This window comes from Telopea speciosissima, chromosome 2 (genome assembly GCF_018873765.1).
Source record: "Telopea speciosissima isolate NSW1024214 ecotype Mountain lineage chromosome 2, Tspe_v1, whole genome shotgun sequence".
In the NCBI taxonomy this organism is placed as follows: Eukaryota; Viridiplantae; Streptophyta; class Magnoliopsida; order Proteales; family Proteaceae; genus Telopea; species Telopea speciosissima.
The window spans coordinates 11,188,099-11,205,387 of record NC_057917.1 but is presented as its reverse complement, the minus strand read 5'-3'; the positions used below and the strand labels follow the sequence as shown (position 1 = coordinate 11,205,387).

General features: G+C 39.1%; 3 protein-coding genes across 4 annotated transcripts in view; 1 reads left to right on the top strand and 2 right to left on the bottom strand.

The window, feature by feature from the left end:
- The first annotated feature begins 1,742 nt into the window (after window positions 1–1,742).
- On the top strand, window positions 1,743–2,228 carry LOC122650438. The gene has a single exon (XM_043843851.1). It carries the CDS (start codon window positions 1,743–1,745, stop codon window positions 2,226–2,228), a length of 486 nt encoding a protein of 161 aa, XP_043699786.1.
- Window positions 2,229–3,652: 1,424 nt separating this feature from the next.
- LOC122651285 (pistil-specific extensin-like protein) lies at window positions 3,653–4,900 on the bottom strand. The gene is made up of 2 exons (XM_043844619.1): window positions 4,666–4,900; window positions 3,653–3,999 (listed from the first exon to the last, which is right to left on the bottom strand). Exons 1-2 carry the CDS (start codon window positions 4,844–4,846, stop codon window positions 3,677–3,679), a joined length of 504 nt encoding a protein of 167 aa, XP_043700554.1. The 5' UTR covers window positions 4,847–4,900; the 3' UTR covers window positions 3,653–3,676.
- An 851-nt stretch (window positions 4,901–5,751) lies between these two features.
- LOC122651284 (phosphoglucan phosphatase DSP4, amyloplastic) overlaps window positions 5,752–17,289 on the bottom strand; it is a 32,762-nt gene continuing 21,224 nt past the window's right edge. Inside the window, exons 13-15 of one of the 2 annotated variants that reach the window (XR_006331431.1) lie at window positions 7,007–7,114; window positions 6,707–6,818; window positions 6,077–6,226 (exon numbers count right to left, since the gene is read on the bottom strand). Coding sequence is in view for 1 of the 2 variants with exons in the window: in XM_043844618.1 (XP_043700553.1) it covers window positions 6,089–6,226; window positions 7,007–7,114 (246 nt within the window). In the remaining variant the exon portion in view is untranslated. Of the gene's footprint in view, window positions 6,227–6,706; window positions 6,819–7,006; window positions 7,115–17,289 lie in introns of both variants that reach the window. The other variant, XM_043844618.1, reaches the window with a different exon arrangement.

The window sequence follows — 17,289 nt, the reverse complement described above, 5'->3', positions numbered from 1 at the left end:
AGGAACAAAAAGAGGCACCTTTTAGGATATTTTGATTAGGTTGGGAACTCCCTAGAATGAGTCTAAAAACGTATGGGTCTAAAGGAGAAGTTGGATTCAATTTGGAATCCAAAAACACCTAATCTAGGTTTGGGTTCCTAGCCTGAATAATGCAAAGTCTGATTTACAATCTTTCTTGTTCTTTGGCGCTATTATTATGTTTTTCATTTATTGTTTGAAAGAAATTATGTGGTTTTCAATTCTAAAAAACCAAATTCTGAACATTTGCTCTTTTTTATTTCACGTTGGTTCGCTTGTGTCATTTCATACAGTTGTGAGAGTTTAATTTCCTGATTCCTCGTTTTTCCCCTGTAAGCAACAGATGGTCATATTCTCCTTTTCGTTGATGGCAGTTTCTTGCAGTCCTCTAAGGAGGCGGGTTGGGCTTCTTGCCTTTTCCTTAATGATGATCAATTTAATGTCACTTGTAACTAGGCAAGTTGGCCCAAGAATGACTTTCTCACTCTCAAATTATGTTTGTTCTTTAAACCTTCCCAAATCTCACCATAATCTCTTGAGGAAGGCAGCAACCCAGTTCTATTGGGGTGATGACTCTGAGAAGAAGAAAATATGTTGGATTTCTTGGCAAAGACTATGCCTTTCTAAGGAGAAAGATGGTATAGGCTTCTGTGATCTGACCTTACAAAACAAAGCCCTCTTATGCAAGGTAGCTTGGCGTTTATGGTCTGACTTTGATTCCATGTGGGAAAAATTTATGAAGATGATCTACTTTCCTAACCATAACTTTCTTGATGCAAAGTTAGGCTCGAACCCTTCTTGGTCCAGCCGTAGCATTATTCAAGGAAGGGATGTCCTCAAAATGGGTCTTCTCTAGCATGTCGGGAAAGGAGATAAGATCAAAATTTGGTCTGATAATTGGCTACCCTCTTCGTTAAATTTCAACTACAATATCCGCCATTACAAGATTGCCCTCTCCATTTTGTTGAAGAGCTTATTGACCAAGAAAATAAAATATGGAATCAGGACTTACTAGATCTATATTTTTACCCAGCAGATAAGAAATCTATCTTTCAAATCCCTCTTGATCTGTTTAAAAGGGATGACTATCAAATTTTGGGCGCTTCGAAGAAAGATTGTTTCTCTGTTAAAAGCGCTTACCATTTGTTAACCAGCCAATGGCTATCTGAAGTCGCGGACTGCCAACAACGGCTAGGGAACATTCTTGGCATCTTATGCCAAACTTGGTTTGGAGTCAGATTTGGAACTGCTTTACTACCCTAAAGGTGAGGAATCTATTATGGAGAATTTTTGTGCAAGGGGTATTGCAACCTTCGAGGCTTTGATTTATAGACATATACAGGATAAACCTCTTTGCGAACGGTATGAGGTTTTGGTATAGACAAGTGACCATATTTTTCTCCATTGCCCCTTTGCTCGATCAGTTTGGTTTGATTGTAATATTTCTTTCATTGTTCCTAATCTTGATGACTACCCTATGCATCAGTGGATTCAAGATTTGTAATCTTTTCTCCATCATGGCAAGATTCTATAAGGAGTCCTCTTCCCTGTATGCTTTCATTTGTTTACTTATGGATTTTCTGAAATGACTCGCTTTTCGGTCGACTTCGGTGGGCTCCTGTGGAGGTTATTGAGACGGCCCAGAAGTCCTAGAGAGAGTTTTTAGGAGCATCATCAAAGTCTACCCCTTCACTAAGGTCATAGGGTTCGATGATTTCGTCTTCATGGGAGCCTCGCCCCAATCTTTCTTTAAGTTGAACTGTGATACTTCGGTTCAACTGGAGAAAAAGCAAGGAGACTTGGGTTTTATTATTAGGGATTCCCAAGGTCGTTGCATCACTGCAATCTCTGAGCCTTGCAATGCATGGGATGTACTTCTTAATGAGACATTGGTAGTTAGGCAAGGAATGCTTGAAGCTATTTCTGAGGAGATTGATAATTTGATCATTGAGAGTGATAACCAAGAAGTAATTTTGGCCTTGCAAACAACATCAACTCCTTTCCCTGTATTAATTCGTCCAATTGTAGAAGACATCATGTATCTTCAAGGCTGCTTTGAGTCTTGTACATTTTTGTTTATTCCAAGAGCTAAAAATGCTATTGTTGATGCTCTTGCTAGGAGGGTCTTGTCCTTAGCGAAGAGGACAAGTTGGCCTATATCCAATCCCTGTCTCTTTGAAGATGGGAGTGTATCACGCTCTTTTGAATAGACTAGTTTTTTACCACCAAAAAAAAGTAACTATGGCTCTTTAGGTTCAGTTGTTGAAGCCGAAGCAAAAACAATTGAAGAATGTATTGAGGTTGCAATTGAAAAGGGCATCAATCATCTAGAATTTGGACGGACTCTCAACAATTAGTTACTTGACCCTCACAATATAGAAGCAATCTATCTCGAGTGCTTCTATATTGTGCAAAATGTTAGCAAAGAATAATGTGTCCCCAAAGCTTAAAACAATAACCTAAATTCTTTTAAGATCACCCATAGTTAGCAAAAATGAGTTTAAAACATCGTTCCCCTTTTTTATCATTTTAAACGCATTTTACTGTTTGTTTCCCAACAATATGGGGAAAAAGAGCAAACAGAAAGCATTCCTGCTTAAAACAAGCTTCCCTTTTTTGGTGTATTTTAAGTCCTTAGACTTGTTGAGCATTGATTTACTTAACTAACCATCTCTCTCTACCAAACTCCAATCGACCTGATTCTTTCACTGACGTAAAATTGACTCGAAGGGCTACACTTCTCATGCTATCAACTTTGACTTATGTTCAATACACGGACCCTGAAAATTGAGATATAAATGGATGCATCTGGTGAAAATGGTTTCTAAAGCGATGACTCCCAACTTCAACTGAACCTGCATCACTTCGTGAGTGTATTGACTGTGTTGACAACAATGAACAACACCATAGTCAAACCACATTGTTCAACAGGACTTTGGACATGTTTTTTTTTTTAAATGACATATAAATTTAGATTTGTATTTGGGATGATGTCTTGGAACTTATAATGGGTTTTGGAATATATATGCATTAATATTGGATATTATGTTGTTTTGGAACATTAGATGCATGTATTCAGGTAATAATTCCTCAATTTATATTAGTATATTATCTTTCTTTTTTTTTTTAAATCAATATGTTTAAATTCCTTACCATCCCTTTACGTTTTCTTTTTTTGTTTTTTTATCATTCTTTGTTTTTTGATCGTGTTGTTCGGAGTTTTTGCGCCGTTTAAACCTGTACCATCCATTTCCCTTTTCTACTAATTATGAGATCACCCGATCATCATTGATGTGCATCGTAGCAAAGTTGACAAAATTTGGTATCTACATAGATAGAATTGACTCTTCAACATTTAGTTCTTTCATTTGAAAATCTTACCTTTGATGGGTTTAGTAACGACATGCACCAATCTTAGGGCTGAAAGTAGGAGGACAAAGAGATCTTTTCCAAAAAGAGAGGAGAGAGGATGACACATGCTGAGCACCTGTTAATGTGTCCAGCCTTTTCCCATAAATCATATTCAATCACAAATGTGAGTTTTCTTTTGGTGGAATTGATAAACACAATCCTCCACATATCAAAATCACACAACATTTGTTTTTCTTTCCATTTTATTAGATTTTAAAACTCCCCAACAATGGAGAATGGAAATCTACTAATAATTAACGCGAGGTTCATCACACATGGGAGTAGTGAAGTAAAGAGGGCTAATCATATACTTGATTAGATCTCTGTAAGAACTGGTGGGTCGATGAAGCTTCACCCCTGAACGTCCCCCACCAAAGTCCGTGAAAACGTTGCACGAAGGATCCGGCGATGACACCAACCTCACCGAGCATCCCTCAATGTACAGTGACTTCCCATTGCTGTGCTTCTTATTGATGATCAGCTCAAACTGACCCTTTTCGTCGGTCTCGTCGCTACCGTAATACGCCACTCTGTGTCTCTCGTCCAGGCACGTTATGGATACCCTACACCCTGCCATCATAATTTTTAGTTAACCTGTCTTAAAGTGTAAAGTAATGTTTTATGCGTGAGCCTATTTGTAAGTATGCCTTATTATATGAGAGACATTATTTGTTCTTAATTACATGGTTGTTTCCTACTCTCCATCTATAAATTGGTAGTATTTGGATTCTCTGTGGTCGGGTTGAGCGGCCATCGTGCTAAGCTCAACTCACAGGCTGCCACATGTATTTCATGTCAATCCAATGGTTGGTAGATGAGCTCAATTCAAAATTAAAAAAATATCAGGTTGTCATCTACCAACCATTGGATTGGCATGAAATCCATATGACCACCTATAAGTTGACCGCAACACGATGGTCGCTCAACCCAGGCCGCAGATGATCCAAATCCAAATTGGTAACAATACCCATTAATTGCTAACCTTAGCCTTCGATTATAAAAAAGAGCAGACAATATCGTCAGAGAATATCAAAATGGCTGAATCTTCATCAAATGATATGGATCGTACGAGTTTCTTCTTGAATCTCTCTAGTTAGTGATTTTATGTTCAATGATTCGTACATAACTTCATTCATTCTACCCACTAAAGAATTCTTCTAGCTATAAGCTAACCAAGAGGTAGACTCCATTACGGTGATTGAAACACAGAAAGAGAAGAGAGTTTTAATAGATTACCTTTGATGGGATTGGCTCCTTCAACCCATTCCTTGTACCCCTTAGAGCAGTCCTGGCATAGCACTTTGCCTCCCACATGTATAACGCTAGGCTCCTCCTTCCAAGCTTCACCAATGTTTAAGGAACCCATCAAAAGAGATGCAGCTATTATCAAAGCCACTGCCATCTTCTTCGCCTTCATCTCTCTCTCTCAAACAAATTGGAGAACAGTTTTCTTTCTTTTTATAGGAACACAGGATAAGAGAGTGACTGATTAAATATCCCTGGTGGAGAGGAGTAGAGGAGCACTACTTACTCTTGTTGCATAAATATCCCTGGTGGAGAGGAGTAGAGGAGCACTACTTACTCTTGTTATATGCAACGTGCATTCTACTTTCTTGTTTTTTCTCATTTATTATTGAGGGGATAGCAAGAATCAATATACTAATGGAAAGTCAAATTACCTTAAATCAGATCAAACCCATATTCTTTTGTCTACTGAGACAAGCCCATAACTCATAGTTTTTGTTGGTACATTTTTAAGCTCCTCTGTTCTTCCTTCTCTGGACCTGTTTGTTTTGTTATAAAATTTTCTGTACAGATTCCTGTATACCCTCCTCCCATAATAAACAGTGTAGCAATTTTCGTTTTTCCTACGGAAGGGTTTCCTACAGTGTAAGAAGGAATCTGCACGATACAACCAATTAGGAATTGGAAAATGGTATCATCTACAGGGGCCTACATGAGACCCACATTATAAAATAAGAAAGAAAAATGTCAGTGTGGATCCCACTGTTTATTATGTGACCAGTGTATAATAAAATCTGTACAAAGGCAATGTAGCAATCTATTTTCCTCCATATAAATTTTTTTTGGTTTTTTTTTTTTTCTTGCATTATATTAAAAACAAACAAAAGGACAATTTAGACGAAAATTTTCATTTTCCGCCTTTCCACAAGGAAAATTTGGGCATTTATTGCGTTTTACTCCCCTCCCCCCTCCCCCAACCCACGTTTTTTTATAGTAAATTGTTTTTATGCTAAACCACAAATGTTAATTTTTTTTTTTTTGATGGAAAGCCAAACCACAATGTTGAGTAGTATAATATTGGAAACATGAACCCAGCTTAAATACTTGAAATATAATAAACTCATGTAGCACTAGCACATTTGTCATGTTGAATGCTTGAGATCCACATGTGAGGCAAGAGATATTCTTGAAACTTAGCTCCTGTTTTCTGCTGTGCTGTCCCACAGTCGATCATCTTCAAAGATCTATCTACTTCAGGCAGCTTAAAAGATGGCTCAAAAGTCGCATCTAGACGTAAAATCTTCTGTAGGCAAGGTCCTGACTTATATATCATATTATTTGAGGGAAAGATGCAAATAGCTGTAGAGATTCATCCCTTTACAATTTTACGTGCCGTGTTTACTTTGATCTTTGATTAGAGCTCTTCATCCTCTGCATATGCTTCCAAAAACTGTCTGATGCTGAGCTTTTCCTCTTGTGTGAGATAAACATCATCACCACTCAACCGCTTCCGCAGTTCTGCACTAGTACTGTTAGGATCATTGTTGGTAACCTGCAGGCAGAGAAAGACTACATGAGGTGCACCATTGAAATGGACAGAGGATTAGACGCTAAGCCATATAGCAAACTATGGTTGAGTTGAGATAACTCTCTGAGAATGCTTATGCTTTCAGTTGCTACAGCTAGTGTCTTTAAGGAATGTCCAGGTGGCAATCTTTCAAAATATTTGGTTCTTTAACGGTCAGGGCAGATAACCCACAAATCGGTTGCAGTGAACTGTCATTTGAAAGAGCTTCCTTATAAGGAAAATCAGTTCAACCTCAGCATCTCTGATAGTGGTGTTAGATTGCTATTTAAAAATCAGTCCACCGACTTGAAACAAGCAAAACCAAGTTTTAGTCGGGAATACCTTTTCCAAAATAATTTTTATTCAATAGGCAATCTTTCCAGCAACACTGGGTAGAACAGTTGGGGCAATAAGAATTTTCCATTTTGTCTTTATTTCTCTTTATTAAAGGAGAACAGGAATCACCATGATGGATCTCATCCGAAGCATTAGCCACGACAAAAAATCAGTCTTACTACACGATCAAGATCATTTATTTGTACCTTAATAGGTGGCCAGGAATAAAACTTTATTGAAGCTGAAAATGTTTGAGATAGGGCAGATCGCCCGATCTTGCAGTTATAAGACAGGTGATAAATTACTGGTGTGCCCCAGACCCATTGTTTGGGTCCAAGCTGCTTCCAGATCAATATTTAGAATCAAGAAGTTGCTTCGTGTTGATAACAAATTGCATTTATCAAATAATGCTTGAGAGGTGAATCTCACATTGATATAATTGTTGACATGCCCATCTTTGTTGGGAAGAGTTACAAGCTCATAGTTATTGCACGTCCATTCACCATCAATTATGTACTTGTATTCGTAGTGTCCTTCCTGCAAGAGACAATGAGCACAATAAGTACCACAAGTCTTTGGACAATTTTCAACACTTGTCTGACATGATACTCCCAGATAGCTGAATCAAGGTCAATAGACCATTTTCAATGTATTTGAAACATCAATCCAATATCAATTTTAAAAGCTAGTTGGATATTACATTCTTTTTTTTTTTTTTTGGGGCTAAAGTAAAATTGCATCAAGAATAAGAAAGAAAATGTCTATATCATTGTCAGGATAGTTATTACAACATAAAGTTCAAGCCATAGTGGCTAAAATATGAGCTGGTCTAATAATTTCACTCTTTTTTTAACTACTTTAAAACGAAAGAAGGAACATATCATTGAGGAGCGAGAACAGTGTCCATGGCCAGATGTGAGTCTCTGGATGGTGCCAGCCATTGTACCAATTCCAGAGAGTCTGTCCAGATTTCTATTGTTGGACATCCCAACTGTAGTGCTCCTGTGATCCCTTGCTTGATTCCCCATGCTTCAGGTTCTTGGGGGGACCCTGGAAAGCCATAGTTCATAGAGGTTGCAAGGACTTGGTGGTTAGATAAAAAACAACAGAACCCCAACCTGCTGCTTTGCTTTTAACATCAAAACTTCCATCAGTAATGAGAATCGGGTTGTCTTGGGTAAGTAAGGAAAGATAAAAGGGCAATGGATGGGGAAGAACTGAGGGTTGTGAAGACACCAAATCTGAGGGTGGTGAGTTCAAACCTGGAGAAATAGTTTGAGGTAGATCATGTACCCAATGGAGGATGTTTCTCATAATGATTGAAGGATTGGGGGGCGAGGAGCATTGCGAAAAACTTTGTTGTTCCTTGCAACCTGTTATCGGGATTAGCGCTAGGTATTAGCGCTAACACCCAGTAGTGCTATTATTTCATTTATTTTATTTTTCCTGTTTTGCCCTTATGCTTAGTTAGGGTTATTCCATTATAAATATTATGTAGTGTGTGGAAGAGGATCATATTGATCGACTCTCATTCTCTTGAAGTCAACTCTCTTCTCTCCCTCTTTCTTCTTTCTTCATTCTCATTATATTTACATGGAATCAGAGCTAGGTCCTTAAGTGCTGCAACAGACTCACTTAGGATCCATTGTTCATCTTTCGTCTTTGATTTAAATCAATATTGAATGAATCGATACAGTTCAGGTTTGCGGTTTCTCCCAAATTTTCGGCTTGAAGGGGGCAGCATCCTATGCTTTTGGTTTCATTTAGAGACTAATTCATGATTACACTGAGGAACTAGGTCTCTTTTATGGTGGTTTCTGGTTTATGGAGTGAAGGTTGAAGTCAAGTTTCAGAAGTTTCAGGGTTCTTCACAGAATCAACTTTTTTAGGATTCTTCACATAATCGATTTTGGTTCTTTTGTGGCTTCCTTTGCACTCCATCCTATATTATACTTTTTGGTTCTAGTTACTTTATTGCATAGTACTAAATCTGACCGAGATTTCGGAGATTTTGACTCTACCGAGACGAAATGCTACTTTGAAAAGAAAAAATACAAAATTTCGAATTCGGTCTTCTTGTCTCGGAGATTTCACTCATTTCAGTCTAAAAAATGCACCGTTTCAGTGAAATTTCAGTCATTTCGTTTCAGTATTTCGCTCATTTCGGCATTTTGCACCCCAAAATGGCCAAGCAAAACTCATAGAAAAATACAATGTTTCGGGGAAATTTCGGTATCTCAGAAATTTCGATCTGGTCGAAATGGCCCCCCCGAGACGAGATTTAGTACTATGATTTGTTGAAGATGGCTGATACATAGAATGTTGTGACTGAGGTGGTATCTTCGTCCTCTAATCGAATTACTGAGAAGAAATTAGAAGGAGCTGCTAATTTTCAGCAACGGAAGAAGATTGTTCAATTGGTGTTGACAAGCCGCGACCAACAAAATCACTTGACGAAGACAAAACCTGATGATGATTCATCGTGGGACACTAATGATGCATGAATTTTGGGGCAGATGTTAAATTCTATGGAGAACCAGATTGTTGATCTGGTAACACATATTGATACTATAAAGGAGTTGTGGGAATATTTGAATATTTTGTATTCTAGACAAAACATATTTATGAGTTGTCACAGGAGTTCTATCGGGTTGATAGAAAGGGTCTTACTTTGACCCAATATTTTGCTGATTTTTTATGTTTGAAGAGTTAAATTCTCTATTTCCGAGCAGTTATGATGTACAGCAGATGCAGAACCAGTGGGAGCAACTTGCGGTTATGGGGTTTTTGGGTGGCCTTGGCAAGTAGTATGATTCACTTCGCTCTCAGATTCTTGGTGGTGATCATAGTTCGAGAACTCGCGAGATCTCCTTTTTTTGGGAGGTCGAGTCGAGTTGGTATACAAGTTCTCAAATTACATTTTCTCAGTCGAGATCTCGGGTCAACCCAGATCTCGACCCATCTACTTCTTTAAAAGTCATCTAACTCGACAGAACTCGATATTTCTCGATCAAGTTCTGTCCAAAAGCTATTTTCTTCCCCATTTGAAGGTTGTGACTCATTTTACCTCTGGATTTCAAGTTGTAAACTGCGGGAGTCGTGGCATTCATCTCACCGTCATCATGACTATAATTATGGCCAAGAGAACACCGGTTCCGAATATAGTGGCTATGGTCAATTTGGGCAGCCAACACTTGAGTTCGACAATCAAAGCACTGGGTCAGGTTTTGGGCCCATATTTCCAGTCCCAAACCAGCCACACCCATACATGCCTCAATATGACAATAGCAGTGGATCTCACGCCTCATGGCAACCGTCTCACGCCTCATGGAAACAGCTATACCCTAGGATAGGGGACTTGACATATGCTGATGACAACTCTTATATGCATGCTATGGAGCACTATATGCAACAGTGCAGCAACAATATGTCATGGGAAGACTATGTGGCACTACTGGGGACTGAATAATTGATTCAAACTCAGTTTATGTGATGATAGTTGTAACTTGTAACATTGTTAAACAGTTTGATGTATCACTTTAACATTTCTAATGCTTATTTAAGTTGTTTAGCTATTAATTGAATGTTTTACTTGCTTTCTATTACTAAATTATGTGTAGAGTAAGGTATTTTAGTACGTCGTCGCCTACCAACTTAAGGTCCGAAGTAAAACTCCTATTTGGACTTTGTTTTTGCAAAATCTGATAATGCCATTGTGTTTCAATGGCCTAAAATAGGCTGAATACCAAGTTTCAGACCCAAACTAGGTCTAAATCCCACTGAGTTGAGGTTTCGAGTTGAAAAAAATGCACCAACTCGACCGAGATCTCGGTTTTTCCCAGGGTCGAGTTCTGAGTTTTAGTACCTTGGTGGTGATAAGGTGGCCTCTATTGCAGATACCTTCTCACGAGTTATACCAGTATCTCGTGAGAATTCTTATGATTCTAGTACACCGGTTGATAGTTCAACCCTTGCTTCTTATACCCCTATCCATGGGGCTGGTGGTGGAAATGGTAGTGGTGGTGTTAATCGTGCTCGTGGGGCAGGTAGTGGTTCTAATAAGGCACCACATTCTAGTTATTCTGGTACACAAGCTAATTCTGCTACTTCAAACTCTATTAAGACCTGTCATCAGTGTGGACAACCAGGTCATATCTAACATTTTTGTTGGAAACTTGATGGCAAACCATCAGCCACAGTTTGCCAATTCAGCTGCTATTATTGGGCCTGCAGTTACATCATCTCCACAGTCTGAGAGTAATATGTGATGATGTCAGATAAGGATTATGCACAGTATAACCAATTTCAAAACTCTCAGTCTTCTCAGCCTCCCACTGCAACTTTTGTTAAAACTAGTACTGTCACTGCACGTCTTTCGTCTACTTCCCATCCCAAGATCATCAATTCATGTGCATCAGATCACATGTTTGGTGTGTTAGGTATATTTTCCTCTAATAAGACGTCATCCAGTGTTACCTTAGCTGACGGTTCGTTAGCAAAGGTTAAGGGCATAGGTACTATTCATCCAAATTCTTTGATGTCTTTGTCCTCCGTGCTTTATTTACCAGCTTACTAAAGAATACAACTGTTCAGTAACCTTTTTCCCTGATTCTTGTGCCTTTCAGGATCTTACAATGAAGAAGATGATTGGTAGAGGACGTGAATTGGGAGGGGGGCTGTATTTACTCGAAGACTCTTCCTCCATTGCATGTTCAAGTGTTGCGTCGCCTCACCAAGTATGACGTTTGGGTCATCCATCGTTGGAAAGTTTAAAAAGACTTAATAATCGTTTTAGTTCCCTTTCTAGTTTAGAGTGAGTCCTGACAGTTTGGAAAACTTCACCATGTAAGTTATCCTCCTAGGGTCAATAAACGGGCTACACAACCTTTTGCTTTGGTTTATTTAGATGTCTAGGGTCTATGTCCAGTTGTTTCTAAGTTGGGTTTTAAATATTTTGTTACCTTTGCTGATGATTATTCCAGAGTTACCTAGATTTATTTAATGAAAAATCGTTTAGAATTATTTTCTATTTTTTGTGCATTTTTTGCTGAAATTCAGAGTCAATTTAATACTTTTGTGCGTGTTCTTTGTAGTGATAATGCCATAGAATACTTTTCTGATCCTTTCTCTCAGTTTATGGTTCAACTTGGCTAATTCACCAGTTTTTCTGTGCCAACACCCCTCAACAAAATGGTGTGGCCGAAAGGAAGAATAGACATTTGATGGAAGTTACACGATCTCTTCTTTTCGAGATGAAAGTAACAAAACTTTTTTGGCTTGATGCCGTTCTGACTGCATGTTATTTTATTAACCACATGCCTTCCTCCGTTTTACGTGGTGGCATACCTCACTCTCTGTTGTTTCCGTCAGATCCTTTATTTGTTTTACCACCAGGTGTGTTTGGTTGTGTCTGTTTTATTCGTGATCATCATCCTGGTATTTCAAAATTGGATCCTAAAGCTCTCAAATGTTTATTTGTTGGTTATGCTCGTACCCAAAAGGAGAATCGTTGTTATTCTCCCGAGTTACATAAGTATTTTGTTACAGCTGATTTTTTTTCTTTGAGTCCACCCCTTATGCTGACTCTTCCTTTGATGTTTCTGAATTGGATGATGATCTTCCTATATATATTGTTCAGAATTTGGTTCCATAGGTTGCTTCTGATCCACCACTACTGCCTGCTCTTCCAAAGTCGGCCATTCATATTGTATATGATCGTCATCCTTGCCCAGATGCTGCCCCCCCCCCCACTTCCACAGTCTCTGCCTCATCTTCTTTGCCTGTTGATCCTGTGATAAGTATTCCTACTTCTAACATTGATATTCCTATTGCTCATCGTAAGGGGGTTCGGAATTGTACTTGTACCCAACATCCCCTTTCAAATTTTTGTATCCTAGTCTGGCTTGTCATCTTCATTTCGTTCTTTCTACTGCTGAGAGTTATACTATTCCTAAGCCTGTTGCAGAGGCATTATCTAGTCCTGGCTGGCAGGCTGCTATAACTGAGGAACTGTTGGCTTTGGAGGAAAATCGTACTTGGGATCTGGTGCCTCTACCTGCAAGTAAATCTACTATTGGTTGTCGATGGGTGTTTGTGGTTAAGGTGAATCCCGATGGTTCTTTGGCTCGTTTAAAGGCCAGACTTGTGGCGAAGGGGTATGCACAAGTATATGGCGTTGATTATTTACACACTTTTTCACCAGTGGCTAAACTTGCATCTGTTCGTATTCTGATTTCTCTTGCTACCTCTCATCATTGGCCTTTGTATCAGTTAGATGTTAAAAATGCATTCCTACATGGTGATCTCCATGAGGAGGTTTATATGAAGCAACCTCCGGGTTTTGTAGCTCAGGGGGAGTCTGGTATGGTGTGTAAACTCAAGAAGTCTTTGTATGATGGGCTGAAATAGTCCCCTCAAGCGTAGTTTGGCCAATTCAGTGAAGTTGTTCTAGAGCTTGGCCTGACTCGGCGTAATAGTGACCATTCAGTATTTTTATCAGCAATACAGTGCAGGGAGAATATTTCTTATAGTTTATGTTGATGATATTATGATTACAGGAGATGAGTCTGTTGGTATTGAGACTTTGAAACTCCACCTACAACAAAAGTTTCAAACTAAAGATTTGGGCAAGTTGAAGTATTTTTTTGGAAGTTAAGGTAGCTCAGTTAAGGAAAGGCATTTCACTTTCACAACAAAAGTATGTCCTTGATTTACTTTCAGAGACAGGGATGTTAGGATCCAAACCTTCAGATACTCCTAATGTGAAACTTATAGTTGATGGTGGTGATGTTCTAGCTGATCTTGAGAAGTATCGGAGGTTAGTTGGGAAATTGAACTATTTAAATGTGATTCGACCTGGTATTGCCTTTCCGGTCAGTGTTGTGAGTCAGTTTTTGTCCTCATCTCGAAGGTCTCATTCTGTTATTCGCATTTTAAGGCATCTCAAAAAGGCTCCAAGACGAGGTTTGTTATATTCCGATCATGGACATGGAAGAGTTGAGGGGTTCTCAGATGCCGATTGGGCTGGATCCCCTATTGTCAGAAGGTCTACTACAGGCTAATGTACTTTTTTTGGAGGGAATCTTGTGTCGTGGAAGAGCAAGAGAGTGTAGTGGTGAGGTCCAGTGCAAAATCAAAGTATCAGGCCATGGCACATGTCACGTGCGAGCTAATGTGGGTAAAATAGTTTTTTAGTTGAACTTGGATTTAAGGATCCGTCTCCCATGCAGATATGGTATGATAACCAAGCAACGGTTCACATTGCATCAAATCCTGAGTTTCATGAGAGGCCGAAATACATTGGGGTTGATTGCCACTTTATTTGAGAGAAGCTGCAACAAGGGACGATTTCTACAAATCATGTCAGGACAGGAGAACAGCTTGCAGATGTATTCACTAAATCTTTGGGCTCTGGAAGAATTGATTATATTTGTACCAAGCTAGGCATGATTGATATATATGCTCTAGCTTGATGATATATATGCTCTAGCTTGAGGGGGAGTGTTATTGGGATCATAGTTGTCAAAGCGTCACCTTGGCGTCCAAGCGGGAATCCAAGGGCTAAGCTATGGTACGCTTAACGAGAGTCACGAAAGGCGTCCGCCTTGACCAACTAGGCGTCGCCAAGGCGGTTAAAGCGTCGCCTTGGTGCTCCATGTGGTCAAGTCAGCCACCTCTCTTGAGTGTGGTTTTTTTTTTTCTTCATGCATTATTCCTTTATTCTGTTTCTTTACTTTTTATTTGTTGATGTAAAAGTATTTCGTGTAATGCTGCTACATGGGATCATACAAAACTGAAATCCCTAAAAGGCTAAAAGTTAAAAACCTAAAACTTCTCAAAAAGTAAAAAAAAAGAAGTAAAAACCCTCTATCAGTTTTTTCTCTCTGCGAAATCTGCGCAAACGAAGGCGGCAAAGCTTCTTCCATCTCCGGCAAGGTAAGCTTCTTCCAACTCCATAGTCGTCTTCTTCTTCTACTCTGTTGCTTCTCTTTTTTGTTTTTTGCTTGGAATGCTTGGATAGCTGCTATGCTTCTTCTTCTCGGTTTTTTTTTTTGCTTGAATGCTTGGTTAACTTCTCTTCTTCTTCTCTGTAGTTTGTAGCGCATGCTGCTGCTTCTCTTTTTCTTTTTTGCTTGGATAGCTGCTCTGCTTCTTCTTCTCTTTAACGCACTAACCTGCTGCTGCTTCTCTGGTTTTTTTTTTTTTTTTTGCTTGAATGCTTGGTTAACTGCTCTTCTTCTTCTCTGTAGTTGGTAACGCATGCTGATGCTGCTGCTGCTTCTCTGTTTTTTTCCCTTTGCATAACTGCTGCTTTTTTTTTTTTTTTTTGCTTTGTTTAACTGCAGTTTCTTCTTCTCTGTAGTCTGTAACGCCTCCTGCTGCAGCTGCTTCTCTGTTTTTTTTTTTTTTTTGCTTTGTTGAACTGCTGCTTCTTCTTCTTCTCTGTAGTACTAACACCTGCTGCAACTATGTCTTTTATGAAATGATGATAATAGTTAGTATTTTATCTAGGACTTAGTGATTATTGATTAGTGATTAACTGATTACTAAATAAGAGAATGCTGATTATTCATTTGTAACTTTGTGTTATTTCTTTTAGATTCTTAATTAATTTATGATTTTTTATTATTCTGAATTTTAATTTATCACGTATGATTTTTCATTTTGATGACTTGAGGTGGCTTAAATTTAATTTTTAATGATATAAGGTATGATACTATGATGCATCATGCCATCATGTATTGAGTGTTTTTGGGGGGGGGGGGAACTAACACTAGACCGCCTTTACCGCTTAGGTGCCGCTTTACCACCTAAGCGCTTAGACATGCCTCCACCGCCTTGGACCACCATGCCACCGTGACAACTATGATCGGGATCATATTTCAAAACCTCATTTCGTCTGGGTCGAAATCTCGAATATTTCGGATATTTCGGTCGAGTTGAAACGAAACGCAAGTTCGAATTGAAAAAATGCAATATTTCGGAATTTTCGGTCATCTCGTTTCGGAAATCTCGGTAATTTCAGTCATCTCGTTTCAGAAATTTTGGTTATTTTGGTCATTTCGGCATTTTACACCCACAAATGGCCAAGCAAAACTCATAGAAAAAATACCATACGACGATGGTATCTCAGAAATTTCGGTCAAACCGAAACACCGAAATGAAACGAGATTTTAAACCTTGATTGGGATTAGCACTAGTGACTAGAACTAATACCCAGTAGTGCTATTATTTTATTTCTTTTACTTTTCCTGTTTTGCACTTATGCTTAGTTAGGGCTATTTCATTATAAATATTATGTGGTGTATGGAGGAGGATCAATGGATCATAATGATTGACTCCCATTCTCTTGAAGTCGTCTCTTTTCTCTCCCACTCCCTCTTTCTTCTTTCTTCATTCTCATTATTATTTACACAATCCAAATGAAGTAGCATGTAATCGAATCAATATGAAGAATTCGATTTTCATCAAATGGAGGGAGTTGGGATTGGTAGATCAGATGTTTGACAAGAAGAAACGAGCTAGTACCCCATAGGCATTCAGTGAGGATACCAAGAGGCCCTGCTGCCCAAATTCTCTTTGTAAAGTGGCATGACAAAATAAATGTCATTCTGTTTCAGGCTCAACGTTGCAGAAAACACAAGTATTGGAAAGGGATAGACACCTACTCAGTTTACTCTTGGTGAGTATATCCCTTGAGATAATTCACCAAAGAAAATGCTTAACTTTGGGGTGCAGTGGGAGTTTCCATAACTTTTTCCAAGTGCAGATGTCATTTGGGTGGAGTGATATGGACTGGGAGCTCAGGAAGTTAGCTGATGCTCTTGTAGACTGATGACCAGATTTCGTGATGGTGGTAAATACCTGATCTTCAAAACCAGTGGCAGTAAGATGGATACTTGTGATGGCAGTGGTTAGGGAGCAGGGAAAATAGTATTAATGAATAATGAGGCAAGTATTCCAATTTCGACCAACCATTAATTCACAGAATGTATGGTAAGATGGGTGCTGGGGGGTTATTGGTGGAATGGAGTGTGATGCAAGCTAGGGGATCCATGGTTCATGCCAGATATCAATATGTTCAACATTTCCAACTCTCCAACACAACAATTTCCGGAGTTCTGGTTGGAATGGAGGATGGTACGGATGCTATTCCATATCCAAGATCCTCTAGGTAGTTTGACATGTATGTTTAACAAAGACTTGCCATGAAAATATTTTGCCCGTAGTACTTGTGACCAATGAGCTGAGGGGTGGGTAATAAGCCTCCAACCCAAACGAAAGAGTAATGCTTTGTTGCGAGTGTGAGAGTCCCAAATGCCTAGAGCCCCTACCCACTTCGGTTTACAGATTGATGACCAGGGAATACAACAACATCCTCTGCGAATTATGAGTGTCTTTCCAAAACTGTGCACTGATAGAATAAATTTGAGTGCAGATGGACTTGGGAAAAAGGAAGCAGGACATAAGGTATGAGGGGATGGAATTTAGGACAGACTTAATGAGTACCGTCCTTCCTGCTTGAGAAAGAAAGTGACCTTTCCAGTGGCTTAGACGATGTTGAAGACGAAGTACCAGTGGTTGGAGGGTTTTTGCTTTGGATCGTAAGGGGAAAGAGAGTGGTGCCTAGGTATTTCGTGGAAGCATCCATTTGAGAAACCCCTAGCATGAAACAGATGTTACGTTGCAAGCTTTTAGGAGTGTTTGAACTG